General features: G+C 43.7%; 1 protein-coding gene across 2 annotated transcripts in view; it reads right to left on the reverse strand.

Annotated features, from left to right (window-relative positions):
• The window catches only part of PLPP1 (phospholipid phosphatase 1), a 59,105-nt gene extending 32,019 nt beyond the window's left edge, over positions 1 to 27,086 (reverse strand). Inside the window, exons 1-2 of one of the 2 annotated variants that reach the window (XM_068667871.1) lie at positions 26,862 to 27,086; positions 12,843 to 12,997 (exon numbers count right to left, since the gene is read on the reverse strand). In XM_068667871.1, coding sequence (XP_068523972.1) covers positions 12,843 to 12,997; positions 26,862 to 26,919 — 213 coding nt within the window. In that variant the 5' untranslated portion in view covers positions 26,920 to 27,086. Of the gene's footprint in view, positions 1 to 1,780; positions 1,933 to 12,842; positions 12,998 to 26,861 lie in introns of both variants that reach the window. The other variant, XM_068667872.1, reaches the window with a different exon arrangement.
• Positions 27,087 to 27,375: the final 289 nt, after the last annotated feature.

Raw genomic sequence — 27,375 nt, forward strand, 5'->3', positions numbered from 1 at the left:
CAGGCAGACAAGCCAATGAGGGTATGACACTGATAGCTTTTGGGTTCTGCACGCTACCAAAACATGGACTGAAACACAGAAACGATGGAACATGGACTAAAGCTGAAGTTACATTTCAAGCACAGCAGAAATCAAAGCTCTCAGACAGAACCTACCCATCCCACAGGGTGTCCTCTTAGCAAGGATAGCTGAAATGAAGTGTCACAGCCATGACCATGTATTGACTAGTAAAGAACTAATCCCTTTTAAAGATCATGGCTGAAAAAGTTGGAAGGCCACTCATCCCAGCTGAGGCGATTAAAGAAACAAGTTATGTCAGTGGTATCTGGGCTCAGAGCATTTGTCTTCAGTCATCTGTATAGGCATTAAGACACCAATGTTTGCTTCTACCATCTGACTTGAAATAAGCTAGATGGACCTCAGCTGTTATCCAGCATGGCTGCTCCTTGGCAATACTGACTGCCTGGTTTGAGCATAAACATGTAAAATAAAGGGGAGGATGATTTAAAAAATCTGCTGCATTTATGTTCTAAAGCACAGTTTTTCCAATAAAAGGAAACAAAGTAAGTCAGTTCTGGTTTCCAACCCCACACTTCTACAGGTAAGGATAAAAAATTCACTTCAAGAGCACACGTAAGCTACAGGTTGACCTATATGTTGGAACCTCGATAAAAATCCATACCTACAGTATCTATACAAGAGACTCAGACTGCTATATTTCCTGCTTTTAATCCATTAGCCCAGAAAAACAGCCAGCTGACATTCTGCTTTAGCTGCTCATTATCCTGCTCTAATTTCTGACATATTCCTGGATAAGGAGTTAAACACCTAACAATCTTGTTTGGCATAAAAAGTTTCAACACTGCTGAAATTGTAGCTACCGTCAAATTTGATGTCACCCAGCACAAAGGCATGAGTGGAATCTGAAGTTTTTTGGTAGATCTGGACAGAGACGAAGCCCCTGTTGAGGGGCCATTGCGGGAATTAAGTACAGTCCCACAAGACATAAAACAAAAAGTAACTGGTAAGATCCAGCTTTCCACTCCACCCATGCCCAATGGCATGGTCCTGCCACTTCTTGCATGAGCTGTGAGGAGAAGGTAAGGGGGTGACAGTCCCCTTCCCCACAGGGCAGAGCCGAACCACATTAGGTGCAGCAAAATGAAACCTAGCATTAACTCAGACAGCTGGACACTGTTTTATTCTCACCTTCAGAGTAAGTTCAGGAAAAAAAATTCCCTAGCTCCTTATTCTTTGTGTTCTAAAGCTATGGTTGTGCTACGTTCTGATTTGAAGTCATAATATTATGTTTTGTCTTATTCCAGAACTTTTTACCTCCAGTGTATTTCCAGTGGCTCTGTGGCAAATAGAAATATTTACTTTATAGGTTATGATAACTTGCCTCCTGAGCAGTAGCTCCCAAAAGAGGAAAGCTTTAAACAGACATTTAACACACGAGTCTTATTCTTAACCCATAAAAGCTCTCTTCATTCCCATATCTTACAAACTGTAGAATTAAGTCACCTAAAAACCAAAATATGCCACTATAGTTCAATGGTGTTCTTTTCCTGTTCTTCACTTATATTTGTTTGGCTTCAAATGAAAACTTTTTAGTTATCCTTACCAGAAAACCATTTCTCCTGCCTTAGCAGCAAAGCTAAGGGCATTAAAGTTTGAGAAATCCTATAGAAAAATGTTTTAGAAATCTGTATTACAGACTGCCCCTCCTTCCCACCCCCATTGAAATCAAAATGCAATGAAAAAAAAAAGTTTAACTTACAACAATTATACTGAAAGGAACAATTATTCCTGCTAACAACTTATAAGAAATGGTGTCCTCTTTGTATGGATACTGGATGGATTCGTCACTACAGAAAAATCCTCTCTGGAAGGGGATACGTCTTGAATTGAGAATTGCAAAAGGCAAGCCAGCTAGCAAAAAGGAATAAAAAATACATTACAAAAGCAACATTTAAACTCTGGTGATTATTACACCCCCGCATTTCCAAGGAGCAGTGCATGAAGAGGAAGGGACATGCAGCAGGTCGGAAGGCTGTGTGCTCTGCCCCAGGGCTGCCTCCTCCCGCGAGAGGCTGCTGAGCCACGTGCACAGGTTTGAGGAAGGAGAGAGAGGACAGGATTTCTTTCACGTTCATGGCACACGAATCATGAAAGTATGCCGAAACCATGACTGAGTGAACAGTTGAGTGACAGCCACCGAGTGGCTCAATTTGCTGCTGCTGCCACAATTACCCACTCCTCCTTTACGTTGCAGTGAGCAGCAGCTGCCCCTTCACGCCTTCCCTGGCCAGCTTCAGAAAGCAGGAGAGCAGAAACTGCATTTCGTGAAAGCAGAAGAGGGGTGCTCCTTGGGGAGTGCAAGTGCAGAGGGAGTTTTCAGGAAGGAGCAGGGGAAGGATGACAAGGTGAGCATGCAGCCTCCTCACTCCAGGCACACTGGTTAGGCCCCAGGAACAACGTGGTCACTGCACACACCCAACAGCCTTGGGGCTTGGAGGTTTCGTTCCTGTTTTCCATCAAAAGGAGTTTCTGTCATCTTAAGGACAAGATGAAGGCACACCACGGACTGTGCACCAGGAGACCTGCAACACTAATTGAGGCTAGGCATTTGAACGGCAGAGTTTAAGAGACGTTCCCAAGAGGATACAAACTCTTACCAAGGCATTTTTAAACCCTGATCCTCTGTCTGTGGCTCAAAGATTGCAGGCACTGCTCCTACAGGGATGAATAACCTCAGAAGAACATGACTGTATGGAAGAAGAGAAATGGCAGACCACCAAGAACCTTCAGTAAGTCTTCAACTTCGGGATTTACAAGCTGAAGAGAACTTGATTTTGTGCTCGAAATTCAGTAGCATCATACAAAATGCATACCAGGTGAGAGCTGGACAAAGAAAAAGTCATTTTGGGGAAGACCCTACTCCTTATATACCAATTAGGGATCACAAGGATGAAAGACGGGCTCCGTCCTGCCTACAGGAGAGATGCCACCGTGATCACACTTCCCTCCTCAGGATCTTTGTGTCAGGGCACAGCCCAGCTACCTCTTCCCACGTACATACCAGCCACCCCCAGGTAAGTGTCTACAAACAAAGATAATATAGAAAGGACAGAGAAGATGACATCGGGAAGAAAAAATATCAAATGCTGCAAAAAATTAGGGAGTAGGGAAGGAATGGAGCTCAGAGTTATAGCCAAACTTCACAAAAGTGAAAGAGAAAACACTGGATACTTCTCAAACTCCTTCGCCCTTTAACCTCCACTCAGGAAGCCCTACAAACAAAGTCCAACTCATGGTCCAGACACAGATGAGGAACACGGTGGTTACGCCAATGTTTCGCTACAGCTTTTGCTGTTTACGTCACGGAGAAGTGACTTTTAAACAAATGCTTCAGTTTCAAAACTGAGAGGGAAGAATGAATGACAAGCCAGTGACTCATGAGGTGAAAACTTCCTCGAGGCAACCTGAGAGTGACGCAGTGCTGGGACACAGCTGAGTAGCTCGGGGCTTGTTGCAGTGCCCATCACTCAGAATCAAACACACCCTGCACTGCTGCAGTTACACAAATCCAAGCTTCCTACCACTTCCAGGGAGGAGAAAAGCCCTGCCATTGTGAAGAGGGGTTGTTTCCAGATCCATGCCAGGGGGACTACAACTGATCTGGCTCTGGAAGCCATCCAGGCACACCAACCGAGCAGAGGAGGGACAGCAGGACAGGCTGAGAGCCAAGCCAGAGCCTCTCCAAAACACTGAGCCATTCAGACAGCAGCCAGCACGCTGCCCGGGAGCTGGGCTGTGCAGGACGGTGCAAAAGCAGCCTTTCTACCAGGGAAAGAAAAAGAAAACATAACAAAACAACAAAAAATACTAGTGTTCCTTGATCCTAATAGCAAAGATAGCAGGGATTTGGCCCTGCCTTCCTCCGTGGTGGTGTTACAGCAGCACGCCTGCACATCAGCTGCAGATCACTGTTTAGCTCCCCTGTGCGAGGGAGGAGGCAGAAGTAGCGTGCAGCCACGAGGGAAGGTGCTGCTTGTCAACACGAGGCCATGATGCATTTCCAACACCATTTATTCCATAGAAGTATGATGGAACAAAGGATGTTTTTGCCCTGGACACACACTAACAAAAAGATTCAAGACTTCTTTAGATCTCAAGGTTAAAAATGAGAACTGATTAAATGGACTGATGAAATAAGACTGATTTTTTACAGGATTTACTCTTTCAAAGTTGGTAGTTTCCAATCATCCCTGTAAAGCAGTCACTCACACAATTAAGCTCAGCCTAAGAACACAAATCACAGCATCCCAGAATTGCTGAGGCTGGCAGGGGCCTTTGGGTCCATTCAGCCTAACCTCTGCTCAAGCAGGGACACCCAGAGCAGGTTGCCCAGGACCACGTCCAGGCAGCTACCAAAACCCAAAGTCTCTGCTCTCCTAGGCGTTGTCACTGGCATGTCACCAGCTGTGTATCATCCCTTTTAAAGACCTGCTTTATGATTAATGGCATGAAGGTGGCTTCATCCCCACTTCCTCCTACCCCCACCTTACTGCTCCAAATGTTCATGGCTGGAAAGGAGGCAAGTTTCTGGAGGGCTCAGGTTATGTTTCAAAAATGTTTTTTTCTTGCAAAGAGAAGTTGTTTGAAATGTGTGCTCACTCTTCAGCAATACTGAGATTCTGCTCTGATTAGTCTGTAATTGCTTGCAGCACTGTCCTGTATCAAGAGCATGCAAACAGAATAGTTAAATAAACAACAAACTTGGTGTTTGCTTTGCATTTTAAGCTACTAGGAACCAGCTAAAATAAATTAGACTGCCCTCTTTCACAGCTTCTCTCCATCACTCAAGTGCTGAGGTGCATCTTCATCTGTCTGATGTTCCACTGCTCGTCTTTGTTAGACCAAGAGTCGCGTAATAAAGCGATGAAGAGCATGGTAAAGGAACTCACATTTCACCCTAGCACTCAGAACATCTCCCCAGGCTTAAGAGAGAGAAGGATTCTGATCTTCCTGAGCTATAATCCTTCAGGCAGTATTACTGAGACAACGTATGAAGTATTACGTAGTCATTTGTGTCCAGCAGTGGACTACTGACAGACCAGCACTAGGTATGAAAGCATATGATGGGTTGCTCCATGGAGCTTTGAGGAAAGTACTACACCTACACCTGAAGGCCACCGAGTATGGGGAAGAACATCCATTAATTATGGGAGTCACAGACAGTTTCCTGAAGTCATAACCAGCAACGCTCCAATAAGAAAGCCAGTAGCTTTGAGTCAGAAAGCACGATTTCATTGAGACAGTCTTTAAAAGTTTGATATTTACCTACAATTAATCCAAAGAGCTATGCTGTGTAACATAACACTGTTAAAAATTGTATACAGTTTGTTACACATAGTATTTTTTTTTCCATTTTCTTCCAATTGTAACTGATTAAAGAAACAATTGCAACAGACTTTTCTCCTTGTTCTGAGCATGTCTCAGTGCTGAAAGGAGACATGTTCCATTAAAAGCTGGCACAGAAGTTTTAGTTTCCAAAAGCCAGCTTACTGGCAGTTTTATCAGATTGATCTAATACTATCAAACCGAAACCTTCAGTCAACAGAACTACATTTGCAATTTACCATTTGCACAGTCCAAGGCAGTTGCTAATCAGTAACCAAAAAGACATCAAGAGCCAGTAAAGCACTCTCCCGGGGTCTACAGCTACCCCCTCAAAACACGCTCCATACAGCAGGTTTAATTTACTTCTTTTAAATACACATTGATTGGTTTCACTGTTAGCTGGTTTAGAGGGGAAGGGAGCAAAGGAGAAGTCAGACTAGGGAGACAACAGCAACCCCTGTTTCTGGCAAGCAAAACCATTAAGAAAATGCACCATAACTGAGGGTTTTGCTGTTTTAAGTGACTGAGTTTGTTTAGAAAAATAAACAAATCCCACATAAACAAGCCTGACACTTAGATTGAAATCCTTTCAAACATAGACCTTTAGTACTTCTGCAGTGTAAGTACACATCCCTCCAAGATAAAAGACAGAGAAATACATAGTTCAGCTTTCATACAAACACAAAAATACAAGCAACACAACTGGCATAATGTCTGAACAAGGTGAAGCCTCTCACTGTAATAAGCACAAAGTTAGTTAGCCCTATATTTGTAATAGACTTTTTTTTTTTAAAACCCTGAAAGATACCATCATTTCAGAGGACAGGCATAAGAAAAATTAACAGAATTTTAGACCTGTTGCAGGATAAGCCTACCCAGACATGAGATTTATCCACCTGGAAGTATCAAGGTTATTTCTCAAGGAATAGTAGTAAAAATTCAGCAGCAAATCACTGGGCAGTACGGGTGAATGCTACATCTTGCACAATCACGCTGCCACACTATGTTAAAAGAAAAGCCCTGCTTTTTCTACAAATATCCATTTCCCCCTAACCAAGCTTCAAAGTGCAGAGTCTGGCAAACAAACAGGAGAATTACTAAAAACCAGCTGGACTCAGTTTTAGACGAAAGTAAGAAAAGTAATCGGATTTGTCTCTTTAGTAAGAAGTAGAGATGGCAAAGGGTCATTAAAGGCTCTCTACTGAGTACTTCTCAGATGACAATACCAAAAAAGCATCCCTGATGTGGACTTGTAAAGGTTTACAAGTCAACTGCAGCAGGGTGAAGAAATTGCCTAAAGGGAAAACGACAAAAGGTATGTTAAGACAAACTATAAGGTTGGGAGAAGGTTACTGGCAGGGTAATCTCAGGGATCAAGTCATGGAGCTAGCACTACGCAGTGTATAATTCATTAATGATTCTGGCATAACTAGCAGATGTACTGCTGACAAAGCTGGCAACTCTTTGACACAGAAGAAGATCAAGGTCATCCAGTTTTGCCTGCAAAACCACTTTAAGGGCAAGAGAGATGGAGATTTATCCATTAATGAGTTCAGAGTAATGCACTTGGAGGTTAAGCTACTCAGATGAGCTTGTCATTTCAGCGTACAAGAGGGGGGAAATTGTTTCCTATGTCTGCTGTACATCAACAGAGCAGCCATTAGACAAGGCTTTTCCAAAGCACTTCTTCATGGAGCTAAAAGCTGACCATTACCATGCAGGCTGAAAGAACATCACACTAGGATTGCATAGGGTTATTATCCCTCCTACTCTCCTCAGGAGGGACATCACTTTACATTCATCTACACTGTATGTCAGTAGCCAGATATATTGCTGTCCTGTCTTGACCCCTCAGGTTTTCTGCATAATATTTTGGTGAGAAGATCATTTGAATCTATAGAAAAAAAAGTTTTGTTGGTTGGTTTACGTTGTTTTATTTTTTAAATGCTGCTTTGTTGTCTGAGAACTTCATCTTCCTAGTCTAATTTCCAATTATTAATTGATCAACTACTGATAGAGACCTCCTTAATTCTAGAAGAAGAGAGGATTAATAGGATTATAGAGGAATTATTAAGAGGAATAATAGGATTAGGAGAACAGGTGGTTGACACCAGGAAACAGTGAATACAGCTGAGAGAACAGCAGACAGCAAAGCCATCACCACTTTCAACCTATTAGCTAATGTCAACTTCATTAGAACTGCTTTAAACTAGGGAAGACCTAGGTTTCCAATGGAAAAGCATAAGTGGTATTTTGAGATTAAGTCCTCTTACACCAGAAATTCAAGACAGTCAAGGCAGAAGCCAAGTTAATGCTTCTCCTGTATGTTCTGTAGAGACCTGCTACTACGTTCATCAGCAAAAACATTCATAGTATTCATTTGTACAACACTAGAAAACATGCCTGGAAACATTCCTTTTACAATAACTTAACTGAAACTTCCAAGACTTTGTTATTACCCCATGTAGCTACCTGCATTCTGTGCAGGCTGCTACTGGTGTCTCACAGCTCCTTACAGACAAGTTAGATTTTTGCTTCTCTTTTTCAGTTTTATAACAGCTCCACTTTCCATTTATGTAAAGAACTTTAAAGTTCATGAGAGCACCTAGGAAGAGCCATCAATCTTTGGTTCACCACGAGCAACTGCTGCTTTTTGTCAATCAATTTTAGCCAGAAAAAAAGCTGCATAAGCAATTTACTGCCTAGGGCACAGCAAATGAAGGTGTGAGCAGGTGAGCCAGAGGACAGAAGACAGACTGCTTGTTATTTAAAGTAATTTAAGCAGAAGTCTCAACTCTCTCTCCCTACATCTCCCCCTATTCCTTTTCACTCTTTCATATACTTTGTCAGCTAAAACCTTCAAGAACAGCTCAAACACACTGACAGCTTGGTCTTCTCGTAGTTGTGACCAAACTTCACCTACAAGTTTAAAAACCCTTGCCTGAAGCTCTGTCTACTATTAGGCTGCCAATTATTTTACTCTGGTTCTTACATGGCACCTTCATCACTGTATTAATAATTGCATCTGAAGGATTGAGAAAAGAAGTACAACCCCAAGTCTACACACTTAATAGGCAAGCTGCCACAATTTAAGATTTGCATCTGGTACAGGTGACTCATTCAAGCACAGAATGTGCTTGGTGCTCCTCTGCTATTGTTGCATCCAACTGCTCTGCAGGGCAGCCGTGCAACAGAAGGGGCCGAAGCTGGTGCAGAGGCTCAGAAGTGGCAGGTGTTGCATCCAATCTCACTCAAGGATGACTGATCTTTTAATTAAAGTACATCACCCTACACATTACCCCTTCACACAGAGTTATTATGCTAGGTTTAAGCAGAGTATTCCTCAGAATAAGCATGGTTTCAAAGACAATAGTCATCTGGAGTATAGGAGGTGAACAGTTAGTGTCAAGCAGAACTCATAGAATATGAAATTCATCAGCACTGCCCGAAAAGGTTTCCAGTGCAATGGAAACTATGAGAGTAACACATTTTCCTATTTGAAAGGTTTCCTATAGTAGAGAAACTCTTGTTTAATAAATAATAAATCTATCAGTTTTAATAACTAGAGACCTAAAAATGAGAAAAGGGATGCTAATGTGCGCTCTAGTGTCAAAACGAAATTTAATTTCAATCAGTTGCAAAAGTATCAGCAGTGGGCCATAAAAAAAGTTATGACAGCAAAAAATGAAACACGTATCTCTACCAATCTGAGTCTTACAATGGCTTAATTTCAGTTCCCTGCTTTATCAATCTTTACCACAGTTGTAACTACATTTGTCCCTTGAGAAACATGAGTTAGCCCAGTAAGTGCTTATATCATTAATCAAATAGGAACTCTCAATTGAAGTTTCACTGCAAAATGGATCCCTTTCACAAACACAGAAAAGTTTCACTTCTTTTGTCAGAAAATAAATCGATAGGTGGCCTCCAAAGTATTGTGCCTTTGTAGGAAGGAAAACTGACAGCCAGATACTGTTGCATATGGTGGAAGGACATGTTTCTGAAAACATTAAGTCTAATTGGTCAAAGAAACAAAACTAAGTGGCTTCCTTTTGGGAAGGCTTTGTGATATTGAAGACAGCAACATCTGCCAAACCAAACAAAGACTTTGTTCTGTTTTATGAAGTAAAAGACAAAGTGATGTGGCAGGGGGCATTGGAGTTAGGTGATCTTTAAGGTCCCTTCCAATCCAAACCGTTCTGTGACACAACTTGAGTATACGTCTTCAAGGAGGATAAATTGAGTTCCACAGACCCACGACATTCCTTTCACTCAAAGGAAGGAGTCCCAAGCAGCGGATTTAAGAAAAGCTGCATAAGTGCCCCTGAAGGCAGTGGGTCTAAGAATGAGGACTGGGGGAAGAGGAAATTAATTTGTAGGTCAGGTCACCAGAAAAGACCAACTGAATGGAGCACATGCAAATGGGCATGGCTAGAGTTTGCCACAAGAGAGACATTGACACACTTTGTCATTGTTCCTTCTTCATAAAACTAGACTTCTTAACAATGGAATATCTATGCCCTACTCATTATTGTACATTTGGTGGTTTTTTTGGTTGTTGGGTTGCATGCACACACCTTTGAAGTTATTTTATGTTCCACTACAGGCCTATCCTACCAACTGAAACAGACAAGACCTTTCATTATTATTATGCAGGGAAGATGTTGAGGCCATTTCTTACTGGATTCTGAAGATAAGCGATCTTTTAGTGCAGCAAGGAACATACTCATAATATTTCAAGCATTTCTGCTTAGATTTTATGAGGCTTTGGTGGCTAAAGACTAAATAACTGGATCAGGGATACCTCCACATTGTTGAGTGCTAGAGGGAAGGCCTATAACCACTTTACTCCTCGATTAACCATTCATTTTTCACATTTCAGATATGTTTCCCTTTACTTCCCTCAACTTCTCACCACAAGTTCTTCTTTCTTGTAATGAGACAAAGCTGAGGTTAAGTCCAATGCAGGAACAAGAGTCTGATGTGAGAACAAAGTTTGCACAAAAGACCTATTTATGAACTCTTCGCACAGTACTAGACCCTACTTTTAGCATCAACTCCTTTATTAAAAAGCCTGGACCTTCCACAAGACTCTTATCTCAAGATAACATTTGGACTAGATGTGAGATAATGAGAACTATTGTTCAATAAGCTCTCATGAACCAGCTTTGACCCTGTTGAAGGTATTGATTCAAAACATACCACTTCCAAAAACTTTAGCTGCTCTGAAAACAGGTCTCAAGCCTCCATTGAAACAGTCCGGAGCAAGAATCAGTCTGGATATCTGATTCTCCTGTTCTCTGCCTTGTCAACTTTTTCACAGAATCACAGAATTTCTAGGTTGGAACAGACCTCAAGATCATCGAGTCCAACCTCTGACCTAACACTGAGTCCCCACTAAACCATATCCCTAAGCTCTACATCTAAACATCTTTTGAAGACTTCCAGGGATGGTGACTCCACCACCTCCCTGGGCAGCCTGTTCCAGTGCCTAACAACCCTTTCAGTAAAGAAGTTCTTCCTAACATCTAACCTAAAACTCCCCTGGCGCAACTTTAGCCCATTCCCCCTTGTCCTGTCACCAGGCACATGGGAGAACAGGCCATCCTTCCATTCTGACTAAAAGCAATATTGAAGTTAGAAAGCATTCAGCTGGAATCCACTTGAAATTCAGTAACTGATAAAAACCTATTTCTTTGGCTCCCTAGTTCTACAGCTCACCCTAGTCCTCAAGTTCTCAGTAAGCACAAAGGCTTTTCACCCTTTGCAAGGGGCTGAAAAACTGCCTACAGACATTTCCAGAACTGTTTCCACAACCCGATTCTCCTCCCCTTCCAAGTTTCAGCAGTGAAGTACAATTACAATTTAAATATCCATTGTTCTGATAGGGTCCCAGCAGTTTCAGAGGCAGATTCTTTTTTTACTCAGTGCAGAGTAGTTTAATTTTGGTTTTATTCTACAATAACTTCCATCATTCTCAGAAAGAGGTGTTTTACAAGGAGCTCATCAGCTACAGAACTTGGAAGCATCACAAACTTAATCCAAGCCAACTAATAGGCATCAGTTAAGACTTCTTGCATTAGTAGACCAACACTTAAGAGAACAAGGTGGGGGAATCTAAAACCAGGACTAATAAAACCAGTTAAGTTACTGTGTTACCTACACACAGCAGTAATATACCTCTGCTACAAAGACTGCCTTTCTCTCACTAGATCACAGGAAACCTGTGTTACTTTATGGTTTGTAAATGTTCAAATTGAAACAGAACCAATTTGGATAACAGGTATTGTTGTTGTAAACCTACAAATGTTTTAGATTTTGACAGTCATTCTCCCCCTTCCCTCCCCCCCCAAAAAAAAATACACAAACCATAGGCCAGAAATGATGGATACAGGTATATATTCTAATTCCCTGCACCAAGGCACTGTAAGTTTGCTGTGCAAATCCTACACATGTACATTAGCGGACTTAACTGAAAAGCTTCAGACAACTATTTTCCTCAAAAATTGAACTAAATACTAACGGTAACAATTGTTGTGTTGACCTTACTTTTATTGGAGAGGAACAAACCTCTAACAAACAAACATTTAAAGCAAAATTTGAGTAAAAAAAGCACATGTATAGATTCCACGGATATCTGGTGACTTGTTTTAAATGGCTACTTCTACCTTCTAACCAGTTTAATATGTGCAGAGACAAGATGAAACTCCAGGCCAGAGACTATTCTGATTAGTTAGATTTTGGCTCTCTAAACCAGTTCAAACCTTACTAAAATTTGGATACAATCAGGCTTAAAATATTGTTAAAAGAACTACCGCAGAGTTTAATTCTTCTTTATTAAAATCATGTGGTCTTGAAAACAGAGCCTCTTTTCTGTAAGCATCTGGATTTTCAGCCTCTGTATCCCACTTTTGAAGGTTTAAGGAATCATTACACTTTTTAAACAACAAAAAATCACCACCAAGTTCAAATTAGACTTATTTCTGTAGAAAGCGTACAGAACCAACACTTGCTAATTGCAGGTTTGCATGCTCTGCTAAAGTGGAAGTCTTATCACCACAAATATTTATCAGAGTAAGCCATTCTGAACAGAAGACAGATGTATTCATTTCTTAGCAATATGGAACCTGTAGTGTTTTTCTCCCCAAAGATAACAATCGAAGCTCACTAAGATGCAGCAAATCCTCATCTCCAATTTTTCTGTTCCTAAAGCAAATGAGATTATAGAGACACTGCTAGTTAGAAATTAGTTCCAGATTTTCTCTGCAAACAGAAAGTAGCCAACTGCACCTTTCACATGTATACGACTATACGTACATTCGGGACTTTGCCTTTATAACCTCTCCTCCTGGCTTCAGCTCAGTCACAGTGCTGTAATCCTAAAAGGCATACATTTTACTCCCATCACCAAAGCTCCCTATATATTAGCTACTTACAGAGAAAATGGGCAGGGTGAACCCCACTGTGTAGAGGACAGTGGATGTGATGGTACTGTCATGGAACGGATACTTGATGCTGTCATCATTACAGAAAAAGCCTCTCTGATACGGTTTTATTTTGGCCAAGTTTAGAACACCAAGGGGTAAGCCAGCTGTTGGGGGAAGGAAAACAAAAAACACAAAAAAAGAAATACATATGGTTAAATCAAAAAAAAAAAAAAAAAAAAACATTCTTAACATGCATGGAGGAAACCACCAAACATGCAAAACTAAAGTTTCCCAGGTCAGAGCAAATTATCATGCAGCATACACACTTAGAAAACCATTTTTACAGAAATTTTATACATCTGCTTCAGAAAGACCTTGATATTACCCCACCAGATAGAGAAGTTAAGCACAGAACTCCAAGTCCTTTCATCAGACAGAGTTGCCACACACACTGAACCAAGATTGTGCTTAAGGACAGCATTTGCCGCTCACATGACCAGCTAGTTAGCGAGGGCAGTCTGTGCCCTTCTGTGCCCTCTCCACCCCATGACATTGGCTCATATCTGAATTACCAGCCTTGTTCTACACACTAATCTGGTCAGTGTTTACAGAAAACAAGGGGAAAAAAAAAGATACTTTTATTTTGAATAGGGAAGTTAAAGATTTCATGCAAGTGTTTTTCCATGCAGGTAAGGAGAGCAAGAGAACTTCAGAGACACCAGCAGGAAACATGGGCACTTTGAATGGACTGCATCTAACAGCAATGAGGTTTTTAATTTTACAAGGTGCATTTACATGAATTTGGTTCACTTCAGAAGACTTCTGCATGCACATAACAATGAATTTTAACATGAAAACAGAGACTTGGGTCCAAATGACAGCTCTCTGAACTTACTCTGCATGTATAACGCATTAACTTATGTCCTCTCCTAAGTTCACTCCCAGTATGCTAGCAGGCATACCCTAAAGAAGCCATCAAGATGTCTGAAAGATACATTTGTCTGAACTTGATTTCTGTCAAAGTAAGAATTAGCTGGAGAATAGACTTCACAGGAGCAGTCAGCTTAGGAAGCTCAAGTTTGCCATCTTACTTCCAAGTTTCCCCCTTTCCCTTGGTCCCCTGAAAAAGTAGTGGATCACCAGTGTATAATGAAGAACTGTTAAAAGCCCAAACCCCAAAAAAATAGACTTTTGCTTAAAAGAAGATGAAAGAGGTAAACTAAGCTCAGGGAAATCACCTCTTAAAGGCCTTTTAAATAAACTTACTCCTATATGCTTCATTAGAAGGAAAGGAAGGTATCAAGAGTGGAGAAATCTGTTCCACAAAGCACCTGAAACCCTGAGGACTGTCACACTTCACTTGAAAGGCAGAGGCCCTGGTGCAGCAGATCACTTCGGCTGATGGTTTAACATCTCATGAGATGGAAGCACTTCTTGAAGCTGAAGCACCAGCCTTTTGGTGAAGTATGATACCTCCTAATCAATCACATCTAGAGCCCTCTCCCTCCTCTGCTCTGACAGCTGAGCAAGAAGCAGTGCAAGCAGACTCAGCCCGTTGAGCACAAAGGAAGTCACACTGAAGAACTCAAGAGTTCGCTCAGAGTGGATCAAAGGAGGTTGCTGCATGGCAGTCTGGAGCCAATTTTCAGCTCTCCGAGGCCGTGGCAAGATTCCACTGATGTAAGTCAGAGCCCACGTTTCCTGTCCTCGTCTCTGGCACGCCGTACCCAGAGTCAAGCCACGGCTTTGCCAGCTCGCTGTCCTATTTCTTGCAGTCCTATCTCCTCAAATAGGTCGCACCAAAATACCAAAGAGGTCGTGTGTGGAAATGTCACAACCTCATGGTCTATTTAAGCAGCAGCTTGTGGTCTTCAGAAGCTGACTACTATAGACACAAGGACGCATTTTGTGAGAAAAGCTGCTACAACTTAACACCAAGAAGTAGTCACTCCTTTGCCACACGATTTCTGTCCATTACATTTCAAGATCAAACTTTTTTTAAGCCAATGTTGTCAGCTTTTTACTTTTTTTTTTTTGCCTTTGGTTTTGTTTCTGGGTGTTTGGGTTTAGCCTGTCTTAGTGAACTTATCACCTTTGTCAGCTGCCGAAATACGTTCTCCAAGTGCTCTCGTCAGAAGCTAGAAGCCCCTCCAGCAGAGCTCACTTACGAACACGGCAGGATCCTTAGCTCACCGATTCCAGGTTTCGTGCCACCAGCGCTCACAGTTTTACGGTTCTGGGTCATGGTGGTTTGCTTGTTTTTAACAAAAAAATCTTTAGGAATTGGAAGTGAGACATTACATGAGCGTACATGAGAAAGAAGGGACCTGAACGGTTTGACAAGCAGTGTTTTAAGCCTTCCGGCAAAACAAACTTTCTTTTGAATAGTTTTTTTTGTTGTTGTTGTGTAATTGCAGTAGGAGAGAATTACTCACTCTGTAACCTAGTTAAGACAGAAGCTTGAGGGCTTTTTATTGTTTAGTTTTTTTCCAATTAAGGCGAATTCCTGACAGTGTTATTCATTTTTATTGAGCTAAGAGAAGTTCAGTTTTCATTAAACTACAGGGAAAGGAACTCAAAATTCAGCTCTCTCTTCATCTGAAGAAATAACTTTATGTTAAATCTGTTTGTAAGAACTCATTTGTCAGAACTACTGTTGCTTAACAAGAGTCATCTGAATTTTTCTGATGCTCCTACATTCAGCCATTCCTTCTGACATTTCTAGGTTTGCATAGTGGTTAAATCAAAGTGATTCAGTTACATTATTAGAACTGTTTTTAAGTACTACATAGACTATGTCATCTAGAGTTGACATTAAGAAATCATTTCTTATTTTCAGCCAGGAAACACTGGGAAGTGGCAGGGTGGGGAGGAAGGGCAGCAAATGAGAGGGACAGCTTCACATAGGTGACTGCAAAATTTGTTTGTGCAGTCCAGAGCAAGAGAACATGAGGAACCCGAAGCTGGGTGGGCTTCCTACACTGACTGCCCATGGCAAAGGAACAGCAGCATTTTTCCCATTGCTCATTCTGAAGGGTGGGAAGACCCCACCGGGTACACACAGACAAAGAGCCCTGCAGTTTCCACACCAGAAGCAAACAGTGGTGTACGTGGCAGACCAGTATCACCATGGCAGGTGCTAAGCTGCCCCACGACCTTTATGCAGGCTGACTGAACGCTGAACTTTGAGGAATGCACATCCGTGCGGATCTATTAGCTGTTTCCTCCAGTTGGTAAGGATCACCAAGATCTAAGGAAAGATTAGAAGGCTACAAGGCAGTATCGTACACCAGCCCTCGTGCCCTGCCCTCTTTACAAGGTTTCTCTTCCTCTTTACCTGGCCAGCAGCAGCAACCTCTGAGGGTGCTCTTCTGAGCTAGGCAACCCACACCTTCCTTACGGGATCCTAACGGCTCGGTTATTATCCACCTCCCCCAAAACACAGCCTTCAGAGGAAAAGGTTTACTTCCCAAAGCTCCCCATGCTTCAGGCTCAGAAGTGAAGTTTCTCTTTTCTGCTACTTTGCTTAACTGATCTGGTCAACTGCTTGTCACCGACAGACTCCAGAGGTTGCTCTGCAAGCTAGCAGCAAGAAACAGGGGGCAGCTCTGAATTGCTCACCTGGTTCCAACACACGTGCTGTGGCTGACCCTCAAAAGCTTCAGAAGTAGCAGCAAAGTTGAAAAGGAAAAAGGCCTGTAGAGATTTGAAGCCTTTATCTAATGGCGAAAGACCTCAGATGCATGGACCAGAGCAGAAAAGGGCACAGGATGGAGTTTGAAAGAGGATTGGAATGACCAAGCAGGGGCTCGGGAAGAAACAGCTCTAAGTTTTTGGCTGGAGCTATTAAGAACAGGGCAACACAAAGCTGAGCTAGCAACACACGTTATATCAGGCTGCTCTGAGACCACAAGGAAGTTCAACTCCAGCCAGTTACAGCCTCGTTTCCATTGTGAACCTAGATTATTCATAGCAGTATCAATAGCCATCAGTGAACTCTTATTTATCCGTATCTGGCTGGACAACATGGTATGACACAAAATCCTATAAGGAAGGAAGAAAGGGAAGTACAGGGTGGGAGACCAGAAAGGAAGTTACTGTTAGATTAGTTTTCCACCCACAGAAAATGAATGTCAGGAAGAAAACATGGAAAGGGGAAGGTGGAGTTCTTATCTGGAAAAAAAAAAAAAAATCTTGTTTAATGTAGAGAAGTGTTCTTATATGTGTTTTATTAAGAAGCAATTCCTTCTGTTTTCATCTGTTTAAATGAAGTTCCACCATCTATCCTACATAAAAGAAGAATAATAAGCTGTATTTTCATGGTATGTACTGCTGCATTGTTATTCAGACGCGTGGTATCTGCCACACTTGTGATTTTAGAGTGAAGTACCTAAGCTTAGAAGCACAGCATGGCACACTTTGGCTTTGCCAGCAAGCTACACAGGATATCACAGAGCCCCCGAAGGGCTGAGGCTGACAGGGGCCTCTGGGTCCATCTGGCCCAACCCCTGCCCAAGCAGGGACACCCAGAGCAGGCTGCCCAGGACCAAATCCTGGTGTTTTTGGAGATCTCCAAGGAGGAGACCCCACAGCCTGTCTGGGCAGCATGTGCCAGGGCTCCCTCACCCGCACAGCACAGGAGGGCTCCTGGTGGTGGGATGGAGCCTCCTGTGTGCAGGGTTGTGCCCACTGCCTCCCATCCTGCCCATCACTGAGCACTTGGGAAGAGCCTGGACCTGCTGGCAGTGCCTTGCCTGACGCAGCCAAGAGAGCCATTAGCTTTCTTAGCAGCAAGGGCACCTTGCTGACTCAGGTATCTTTAGACAAAGAAATGAAAAATATCCTAGCATTTATAGCTGAGCTGGCCTCTCTTGCAGCTGACAGTTGCCATAACATGTAAGACCAGCAGAGAATACTGTGTGACAGCAGGTGGCTTCAGAGTCACAAAAACAGTCTTTGCATTCTGCTTATACTCCAAGAACCTTTTCCTAATTCAGGCTGTGGACACAGTTTAGAGCAGTCATGCATATTAAAACTATTTTTTACTTTTGCTCATTATAGACTATGCATTATGTTATCCTACACCATTATATACACCATACTATCTAGTTGGGAATCAGCTGTGGTACTATCAAAACATGGCCAGAAACTTCAGGAGTTTTGAAGAGCAACTCAAGCCAGCCTAGACTGACCTCCCTTCCTCCTGCCTCTGGCCATTTACTGTCTTACCCTGTCCTCATAATGGTTGTAATAGCTTCTGACATTAACCTGCCTTCAAAAAAAAAAAAAAAAAGAAAATTAGAAAATTCAGAGAACATAAATATTTTCTGGAGATCTTGCTCATCTGTCTGAGTGCATGACTTAAAGGTAGTAGAAAGCATAGAACAGGAACAAGTAGCCAAGAGTGTGGAGGAAAAAAAGACTGGCCGTAGCCTCAGATCAATTTAAATGCCTCATGAAACAGCATCCCTAGCTATAAGACATTCTCCTCCCCAGTTTTAAGCAGTTCAAAGTAATTAACTACTTTTTGTAAACATCTTTTAATTAACCCAATGACCTCCTTATCTTTGGAGGTGACAACCTTCATTTGAGGCTTAGCACCACGTTGAAAGCTTCCCTGAGCTGTTGATTCCAGTTCCCTGTGGCACACGAGACCCCCACCCAGCCTTCCATCAGGAAGTTCTTCTCATTTAAGCTAACGAGTATGTCCTAGCAGCTGGGGGAAAGGCAGTTAACCTTCAAGTGTCTATGGAAAATGAGAATATTCTAGCTTGATCATTAACCAAAGTCTTCCATCACGCTAATCTGAGCTCAGAAGTGCTAGTTAAGAGAAACTGGACTGGACTAGAGTGAGACTGATGTTTGTATTTCTCCATGTTTATTCTGGAGAAAAGGATCGTTAGATTCTGCAGCTGACGTTCTGAGACAAAGTAAACTTTGGCCTTTGAAAAGAAATCCCCAATTTACAGCTAAGCTGGGAGAAGAAGGGAGGTGTCAAACAGGAACTAAAGCTGTACTGGAAAAATCTGTATGAAATATACCGAAAGCCAGCCTCATAACAGACCAGTAATTGGCCACTCATTAAAAAAAATGAGTTTTCATACCATACATACTTATTTAAGAGATGATATTGTGAAATAACTCCGCGTCCATATAGATGGTGTCATTCTGAGCTGAACCTCACCTACTAACCCAGCTGGTAACTTCTACTCAGGGTGAGGGAGAACTGAGATTTTTCCTGCTCTTACATGTGTTTTTGTCGTTATTTTCAGCCAGTACAAACACGTTTGCTTTCCTGCTCATTTTAGAATGCACAATCTGGGGCTAAGGAGGTGTGTGAGAGATTTAAAGAAACAGACAGGTCAATGTCATGCTGCTGCAGTGAATTTTGGAGAATCTGTAAAAAGCAGTAGTACTGAAGAGTTTCTTCTATGTGCAGTGAAGAGAAAGAAATAGTCAATGGCTCTTAGGTAGAAGGCTATGGGTGTAGTGAAAACTCCAGCCCCCCCCCAAAAAAAAAAAAAAGGAAGACTACAACTTTAAGAAGTGTTTTGTCTTTTGACACTTTTGAGGGATGGACAAATGGAAGGTCAATGTCATTTTCAGCACCTGAGATGAGGGAGTACCCTACAACTCACCTCCCAGTCAAAGCTGTCACAAACCTTCCCAGCAGAGTTTCTTAGTTTGCTACCCTGAAGAATGCAGAATGTTTTTAATACCAACACACTGATTGCTCTGACAGTGCCTGAAGCTGCTGTACTAGGCTTCAGCAAACAAGGGAGACACATTTCACACACCAGACTACATCTGAATCTCACAAATAAACCTGCAGCTATAGATTACCTGCATTTTGAGTCTTTCTGTTCGCTTGCAGAAAAGCCAGGTGAGCAGCCTGGGCCAGCTAACAATTTTCACCAAATGATTCCCTCCCCATACCTGATGCTTTTGGGTAAGAAAAGTCAAGGCTGGTAGAGACAGAAGGCAAGGGAAGCTTTCCTCTGAGCTGGGACAGCCTAAGCACTGAATAATTTCTAGTCCACTCATTTATTAGCAGAAATCTACACCCAGTTCTACAGTTTTTCTGCATCCAACAGCAGAATTACTACACGGGAACACTACTTCAGTTACCTGTATGATTGACCTGTTAGAATAAGCCACAACACTTATTTAAAAAAGGATTGGATGGACAAGTGAGGTGTGCTCCCTCACTTCTACATTTCAATCTTGTTATAACAAGATGACACAATCAGCTTGAATGAGCATTTAGAAGCACTTGCTGGAGCCCAGAACCCCACAGCTGTCTCTCCTGTGAGCATCTTGGGAAGTACAAACACAAGGTAAGTGCAAGGATGTATTACTTTCTCATCTCACCCCTATCCTACTCTTTGCACCACAAAAACCACGTGGCTCAAGAGAGCCCACTGCAGGTCAGAAGCTAAGGCCGTTTGCCCTCTGCTCGGCACCTGGTCAGCAGGTGGAGGAGGTCCAAGCCAAACAAGCCCACAGACAACCCCCGGGAATTCAGCAGCAGCTCACCCAGCAGGGCAGAGGCCACTTGCTCTTACTCCTGACATCCGACAGAGATTTAAGACCAATGTACTAACCACTAAGAGATCAGGGGCAGAGGGGAGAAAGGATGGAAAGGGATGTAAGTGTGGGTAGCTCCTCTCATTGCAATGCTCGAAGCAAGCTGGCTGCAGCCCGAGCAAGAGAGAGCAGGTTCTCCCACTGAAACCCTCCCTGTTTAGAAGTTAAATATTTATCACCGCCTGTACTGCGTGCCCTGTAAAAGGCTTTGACCATGTTGTGTAAAGAATTTAGAAGCCCATATGTGCACACCAAGTACACACAGCGTAAGAGAGCTTTCCTACAAACATTCCACCTAAAACTGCACTTACAGACACGGAGCACGATACAGTGAAGGAAACCAAGCCATTAACTCTGGCAACACGGGTAAGCAATTTAAATAAATAAATGAACCAAAGTTGGTGTCAATTATAAGGCCAGTGTTCTTTTATGAAGTTATAAAGACTGAAATGGCAAGACAATTATTTTTCCATTCACTCTCACGAGACTTTCAGATCCTTCACTTAGAGTTACACACCCTGATCTGAAGTAACAGTCAGCCCCCCAAAAATAGGGATTTATTAGTTCGAAGGGCATCTGCCCTTTTCCCACTGAGGCCTAAGAGCACAGCAGTACTCAAACATGCTTTAAGAAAGCCAAGTCCTACAATGGCAGTGCTACAGAGGCACTCAGAACACCCATTAAGTTGTACACCTTGTTGCCTACCAGGACATCTCACACACAGCTGCATGTCACAGTGCTTACAAGGAGTATTTCTGGTATTGGGGCATTGTTTTTTCACTGCACACTGAAGTTTGTAGTGTGTAGCCACTCTGAGAACATAACCTCTGTATTAAGCTAGATCTAAATAGAATTTAGAAGAGAAATTATGCCCAATATACTTTACAGCTATCACAGCCATTGTTCTGTACTGATTTGGGGGAATGTGAAGTTCTCAAGAATTTGTAAACGCTGCTCGATGTGAAAGTATGATGAATAATGTTGGTGTAGAAAGTCTTCCTGTGCTCATGTAATAGAGCAGGGGTAGCTTGCCAGTTCTGTCAAGAATCGCCACTATTTGATCTGTGGTCTTAGCACCTACATATTGATGATCAGATTTCATTTTCCAGGGCTGATCAGTGGAGTCCTAGGGCTAACAAAGAGATCGGAAGCAAGTGTGCAAGCAGAATTAACAATTGTACTTCCATTCCTCAAGAATCTCATTAGCCTCAGGGCCAGCCACCACATTGGGCAGGAATATTTTATCTGGACACCAGCCCTACAGTGAAGACTCACCTAATGAAACAAAACTGAAGACTTTGATTTCATTGACTCAGGGAAGTGTTACAAACACACATGGGAGAAGCTGACGTGAGAAGTCGCTTGTGGCTGTTCTATGGGAGCAGTTCCTGACTGAAGGTATTCTCTCACCCTCTAGCTGCTGAAAAAGCCCTTTCAGCCTGTGGTAAGATGAACCCATTACCCTTTGGACACCTGAAAATAAGGCAGATGCAGTTAGGAACACATACTCTTCATCATCCTAAGTACCAAGATTGCAGGGAATGCTGCACATACAGTTAAGCTTTAGTGACTCAGTCATCCAAGACTCAGCTGTGGCCTTACTACAGCAGCAATCAGCAACAAAAGAACCAGATTACAAAGGGATAATGTACTAACTTGAGGAAGAAATTCCATCTTATTTGAACAGAAAGGCAGATGGTGGCTGAAGTGCTGAAATTTGGTATATAATCCCTTCTACACTTAGGGCAAAGCTCTTGTTCAGTACAGGTACTGCTTCCTCCTTCCCTAGGAAAGGGGTCATGTAGCAAAAAGCTATGCCCTTTCTTCTATACCAGGGATGGCAAGGTAACATCTCACAGCTATTGTACAAGACCTGTTCTAAGTAATTAGGCCCTAGGAAAGAGAAGCTTCCGCTGGGGGGATATGGGATAAGGAGAAAGCCCTCCAAAGAGCAGACACAGCAACAATGAAGCCCATACCAGTGAATCCCTGACAAAAATCACAGCCACATTTTTTCTGGCTAGCACCAGAGCAGCTACAAGATGAGGCAGGACCTCTTCAGCTATGAGGGATGAGCTAAATGATGTCATTTAGCTGTAGAAATTTAATTTTCTAGAGAAAATGCATCTTCCCTCCCCATCTCTTAAACAGAAGGCACCAGCACGCTGCAAGAGCCCTTATTATGTCTATTTATGATTTAAAAAACAGGACTGAAGCGTTTGGTAAGGAGGCTCGCTGCTGAGAAGCATCTTCCCCTGCTCTGCCAAGAACAAGGAGTGTAGTGCTGAGTTCACGATCTGGTTCATGGGAAGATACTGGAAGGTGGACCAGGATTTACACAGAGCTGTAAAAGGCAAGTACAAGAACTTTTTGTGAGCAGGGGTTAGCCAGAGGACAAGATATGCTTAAGAGCAACACCGGGCAAAGCAAGAACCTTACTGCTGGCTTTGAGGCATTCATTAGCTAGTCAGGCTCTAACCTGGGGCTCCAGGGAGGGGACAAGGGAACAGTGTCACAACTGGAATATTCACTCCCACGTCTTCAAGAAAGCAGTGTCAGAGGGAAGACCTTCTGGGTTTGAGGTGACAGATGTTTTTGGGGAACCTAGAGCCAACCTAGTGAGTACCACCTTGCGGTCCCTGGTGGACAGTGTCATCTGTAGGCAAGTGGCTTTGACATGAACCTGCTACAGCTTAACCATGAACTCAGGCACAAGAGAGAAGAGATTAAGAGCATCCACACAATGTGGAAAATAAGGATGGTGACACAAGTACCCATGAGTCAGAAGTAAGAGGGGAGGAGGTCTTACTTGAATGAGGGCAATCAGGAAGTGCTAACCCATATAGAGCAGGCCTTCCCTCACTGCATGGCAATCCCTCACCATTGTACAGGCTTCTGCCTTCACCGACAGACCAAACTCTGCCAGATGGGAATAACAGCACCTAAAACAGAAATGTTGTATGGGGTGCACAAAGCAGCCTGGCCATCGCACTCCCCCACTACACAAACTGTGTAGGACACGTGGATTTGCTTGTACAGGTGTCTGCTATTTAGCACACTGCCCTGTACCACAACACATTCCTGTAGACTCAGCTATCTTGTTAAAAACACCCAATCTTATGTAAGCAATTAGTACTTCGTTTTAGTTCTCACGTTGTTCTCTTTGGAAGACTACAGCTTCCCCTTCCCTTACTTAAGGGAATGTCATGAAACTATCTTTGTGAGAAGAAGTCCCTATATATACACCAAACGAATTTAAAACTGCTGTAAAGCACAGCTACATAAGTAACCCCATACTATTTTCCAACTTATTGCAGAAGGCTAAGGTGTTTTTTTGTTTTTGTTTTGTTTTTACACACAAAAATATTAATTTTAGGATGTACATATTCTATTATGCCAAGCAATCACACTGACAAGCACAGTCCTTACAAACAATATCTGTACCACCACTGACAAGGCAGAGAAGATCCTAAGTTCTTGTTTTACCTCAACCTTGCATTCAAATTAGACATGAACTGCAACAAGCATAGACCAGAACCAAGTTGCCTAGGGCCTTGCTTCACAGAAAACGTTTTCCTTCTCTAGTCACCTCTAAAGTACTTAATTTAGAAAAGAAGTTTTTTTTTAAAAAAAAAAAAAAAACATGGTGTTTTTTTTTTTTCTAAATACACCCTGACCTAGTCTTAATGAGAATTTGGACTAGAGGTAGGTGTATTTAGCTCTTGCATTCATTCTAGGATGTAACCAGGTGTTTCCCGGCTTTGTTCTTTTACTTGCCTTTCTGAAGGAGCCTGATCTGCAGCCAAACAATAGACCTGCAGGAACAGCAGGGTGCACATGTATAGTGCCTAACGAGGACATCAGACAAAGCCTATCAAGTTATTCTCACAAGCTGTTGTTTTCCTGCATGAAACATTAAAACAATATCAACAATAAGAAATAATCCAAGTCTTGGTATTGATATAAAACCATTTTACTTTTGTTTAAATGCAGTGACAGTCCCAGACATCTGAGCCATGCTGTAAGAGCTGTCTCTCCATCAGTAAAGTAAGGAGGGACTGCTAATAACATAAGGATGCAGAGGAAAGAAACCCTGCAGCCCAGGGCATTCACACTTTCCACTGAAGGGAGAAGATGTTGGCTGATGCCCACTGGGCCACGCAGATGGGAGCTTTTGTCCGTGGTGCTGCAGACCTAGGCGCAGCCATGCAGCACCCACCCACCAGCACTGCAGCACGCAGGCACAGCCTCGCTGCTCTGCTCCTACTGACAGGGGCTGCAGAAGTCTGCAGCTTGTGTGTGTTTGTTTTTCCTAACGTTATCTAGTGTTCTGGTGCTTACTAGGAAGGAATTATCATTCTGATAAGAGAAAGAGCATGTTTCTTTTCTTAGGGCACTGAAGACTGCTTTCCCAGAGTTATCTCTCCCTCACCAGTTAGAAAGGTGGACAGGGAGGGAGTTTCTTTAAAGGCCAGGTAAGAGTAACTCTAGATCAGTTTAACTGCCTGAAACCTGAGTCTAATAGATTGACACTACATTAACCAGGAGACACTGGTCCAACCTACTCTTTTGTGATCTTAACTTAGCAATTCTGTCTCTTTCCTCTGTACCATCTTCAGCATTTGCCAGACCTTTCAATAAACACATTTAAAATCACACACACAATCTCACAAGAAAGCTCTTTCTCTCCTCCTCCCCTTTCAGAAAACTCAGAGAGGTTGGCAGAGTTGAACCTGCAGAAAGAACAGTACGAGGAACAAGCAAAAGTCAAACAGACATGCAGTCAGTCATCCACTTTCATAGCAGGGAAATTACAAGTCAGGTCGCCAAAACTTGAAGCATCACCAGGTGGTGATACTAAGTAGCCTTATTTTTTTTTTCTGTCCAACTCTGCTGAGACAATAAAATTTATTGTTTGGGGCTTTTTTTTTTTTTGCCACCTTCACATACTACAGAGGTGGCAGGATCAGGAGAGAGAAGAGAAGAAAAAAAGGAAGCCAAACTGCTCTGCATCAAGAGTTACCTCAAGGATCACAAGCATCATATGTGGTAGCCCTTTTTGTGGCAGAAAGGGTGATCACACCAAGACTGGGACTTTGGTCCCTAACCAAAGCTGGTCTACAGAGCCTTAAACTTTCAGTATGACACAGTTAAAGAAGTTTTATCTGAGAAGTTTCATGGTCTCTCCAGCAGAGATCTTAGATATCAGGTTAGCTGCAAGACACTTTATCTGAGCAATTACCTAGGTCACTTGAACAGATATCAAAGTGCACGTGCAGGGGGGAGGCAGAGTTAAGAACAAAATGCAAATCAACAGGAATTAGTTTTCTTGATAGAAGAAAAACAGAACAGATTCCCCCTCCAGAGGCACAGGCTTAAATTCTGTGTTCTTCTAAGGTCCTGTCTCAATCCTGTGGGAGCCAGGGAGAAGATGAAAAGATGAGAATTTGCTCCTGTTTCTAATATCTATCCCATTCCTATATTTCTGTATTTTGTCTCAAGTACAGAGTTTGTAACTCGATGTGTTGCAGGTGTCAGGATGCTTTATACAATGCACTGGCTGCAATTCCTCCCCTGCCAGGAAGAAGCAAGCAAGGCAAGGAGAAAAAAAAAGTCTGTCAACCACGGCTTTTGTTACTGACTGCCGTTTAGTCGCAGGTACACAGCATCGCTATTTAAGCACCCAGAAGCTATCAGCAGCCTACCTAAGCAAGCTAGAGCACTGCTCGGATGTTGATGCTGGCAGTAGGGATGCCTCTGACCAAGACAGATGTCACGTTCGGTGTGTGCTGTTCATACAGCTCTGGCCCGTGACAAGACCGTGCCCGGGTTTATCACTGAAGCTCTGCACTTGTTTGAGCAAGAAGAAAGCTGCCAAAAAAACAAGACCACGTAACACCCCCTGGGTCCCCAAGCAGATAGTGAAGGTGCTTCCCTGGCTCACAGCGCCTCGAGGAGCTTTGGCTTCCCCAACCCTCATCTGACCAGCACCTACCCCGTGTCCCCTGCACCCTGCGACAGCTCACACTACGGGCTGTACTTTTTTAGGAGGGACTGATGGAAAATAAAGAGATGACAAGAACCGAGAGCCGCGGTCCCGGAGCTGCCTGAGGGGAGCACCGCCGCGTGTGGGGCACAGCCCGCAGCCTGGCAGCCACCCCGCGGGGCCGGGACGGGCTGTGAGGGGCCCCGGGGAGCAGCTGCAGCCCAGGGGCAGGGCCCAGGGTGGCACTGAAGTGAGGAGGAGGAGTGAGGAGGAGTGAGGCGGAGGAGGAGGAGGAGGAAGAGCGAGGAGGCGAAGCGGCCGCAGGCAGAGGCGAGAGACAGGCAGGGGGAGCCCCGCGCCGGGGGCTGTGCATGCGGGGAGGCGAGGGGCAGGGGGGGCTCCTCTCCCCCGCTCCCCCGCGGCCAAGCCCGGGTCCCCCATGGCCGCAGACCTACCCAGCACCACGCAGACCACGTCCAGCGCCACGAAGGGCAGCCGCGTCCTGTCAAACATGCTGGCGGCGCCCCGCGGCAGCCCCGGCACCGGCTCCTCCTCAGGCGGTGACAGCCCGGGCCCGAGGGGCGGGAGCGCCTCAGACGCGCCCGAGCAAATGGCGCCCGCCCCCCCCCGCCGGCAGCCACCTCCCGCACTGCGCTACTGACACGGCCGCGCCGGCTTTAAGGGAGGGAGGGAGGGAGGGAGGCGGGCAGGGGGACGGACAGACAGACACGGACAGACGGGGAGGGAAAGAGGGAGGGAAGGAGGGAGGGAAGGAAGGAGAAGCCCGGCCCCCGCCCGCCGCCGGGGCGCCACACGACGCATGGCGCCGCCTGCCTCAGCCGGCATGGGCAGCGCCGCCACGGGACGGGGACGCGGACGGGGACGGGATCCCGGGAGGGAGAAGGGAAGGGAAGAAAAGGGAAGAGGAAGGGGGAGGTCGCCGCTGCCTGGGAGTGGGGAGCTGGGTCT

Source organism: Anas acuta, chromosome Z, assembly GCF_963932015.1.
Source record: "Anas acuta chromosome Z, bAnaAcu1.1, whole genome shotgun sequence".
NCBI lineage: Eukaryota > Metazoa > Chordata > Aves > Anseriformes > Anatidae > Anas > Anas acuta.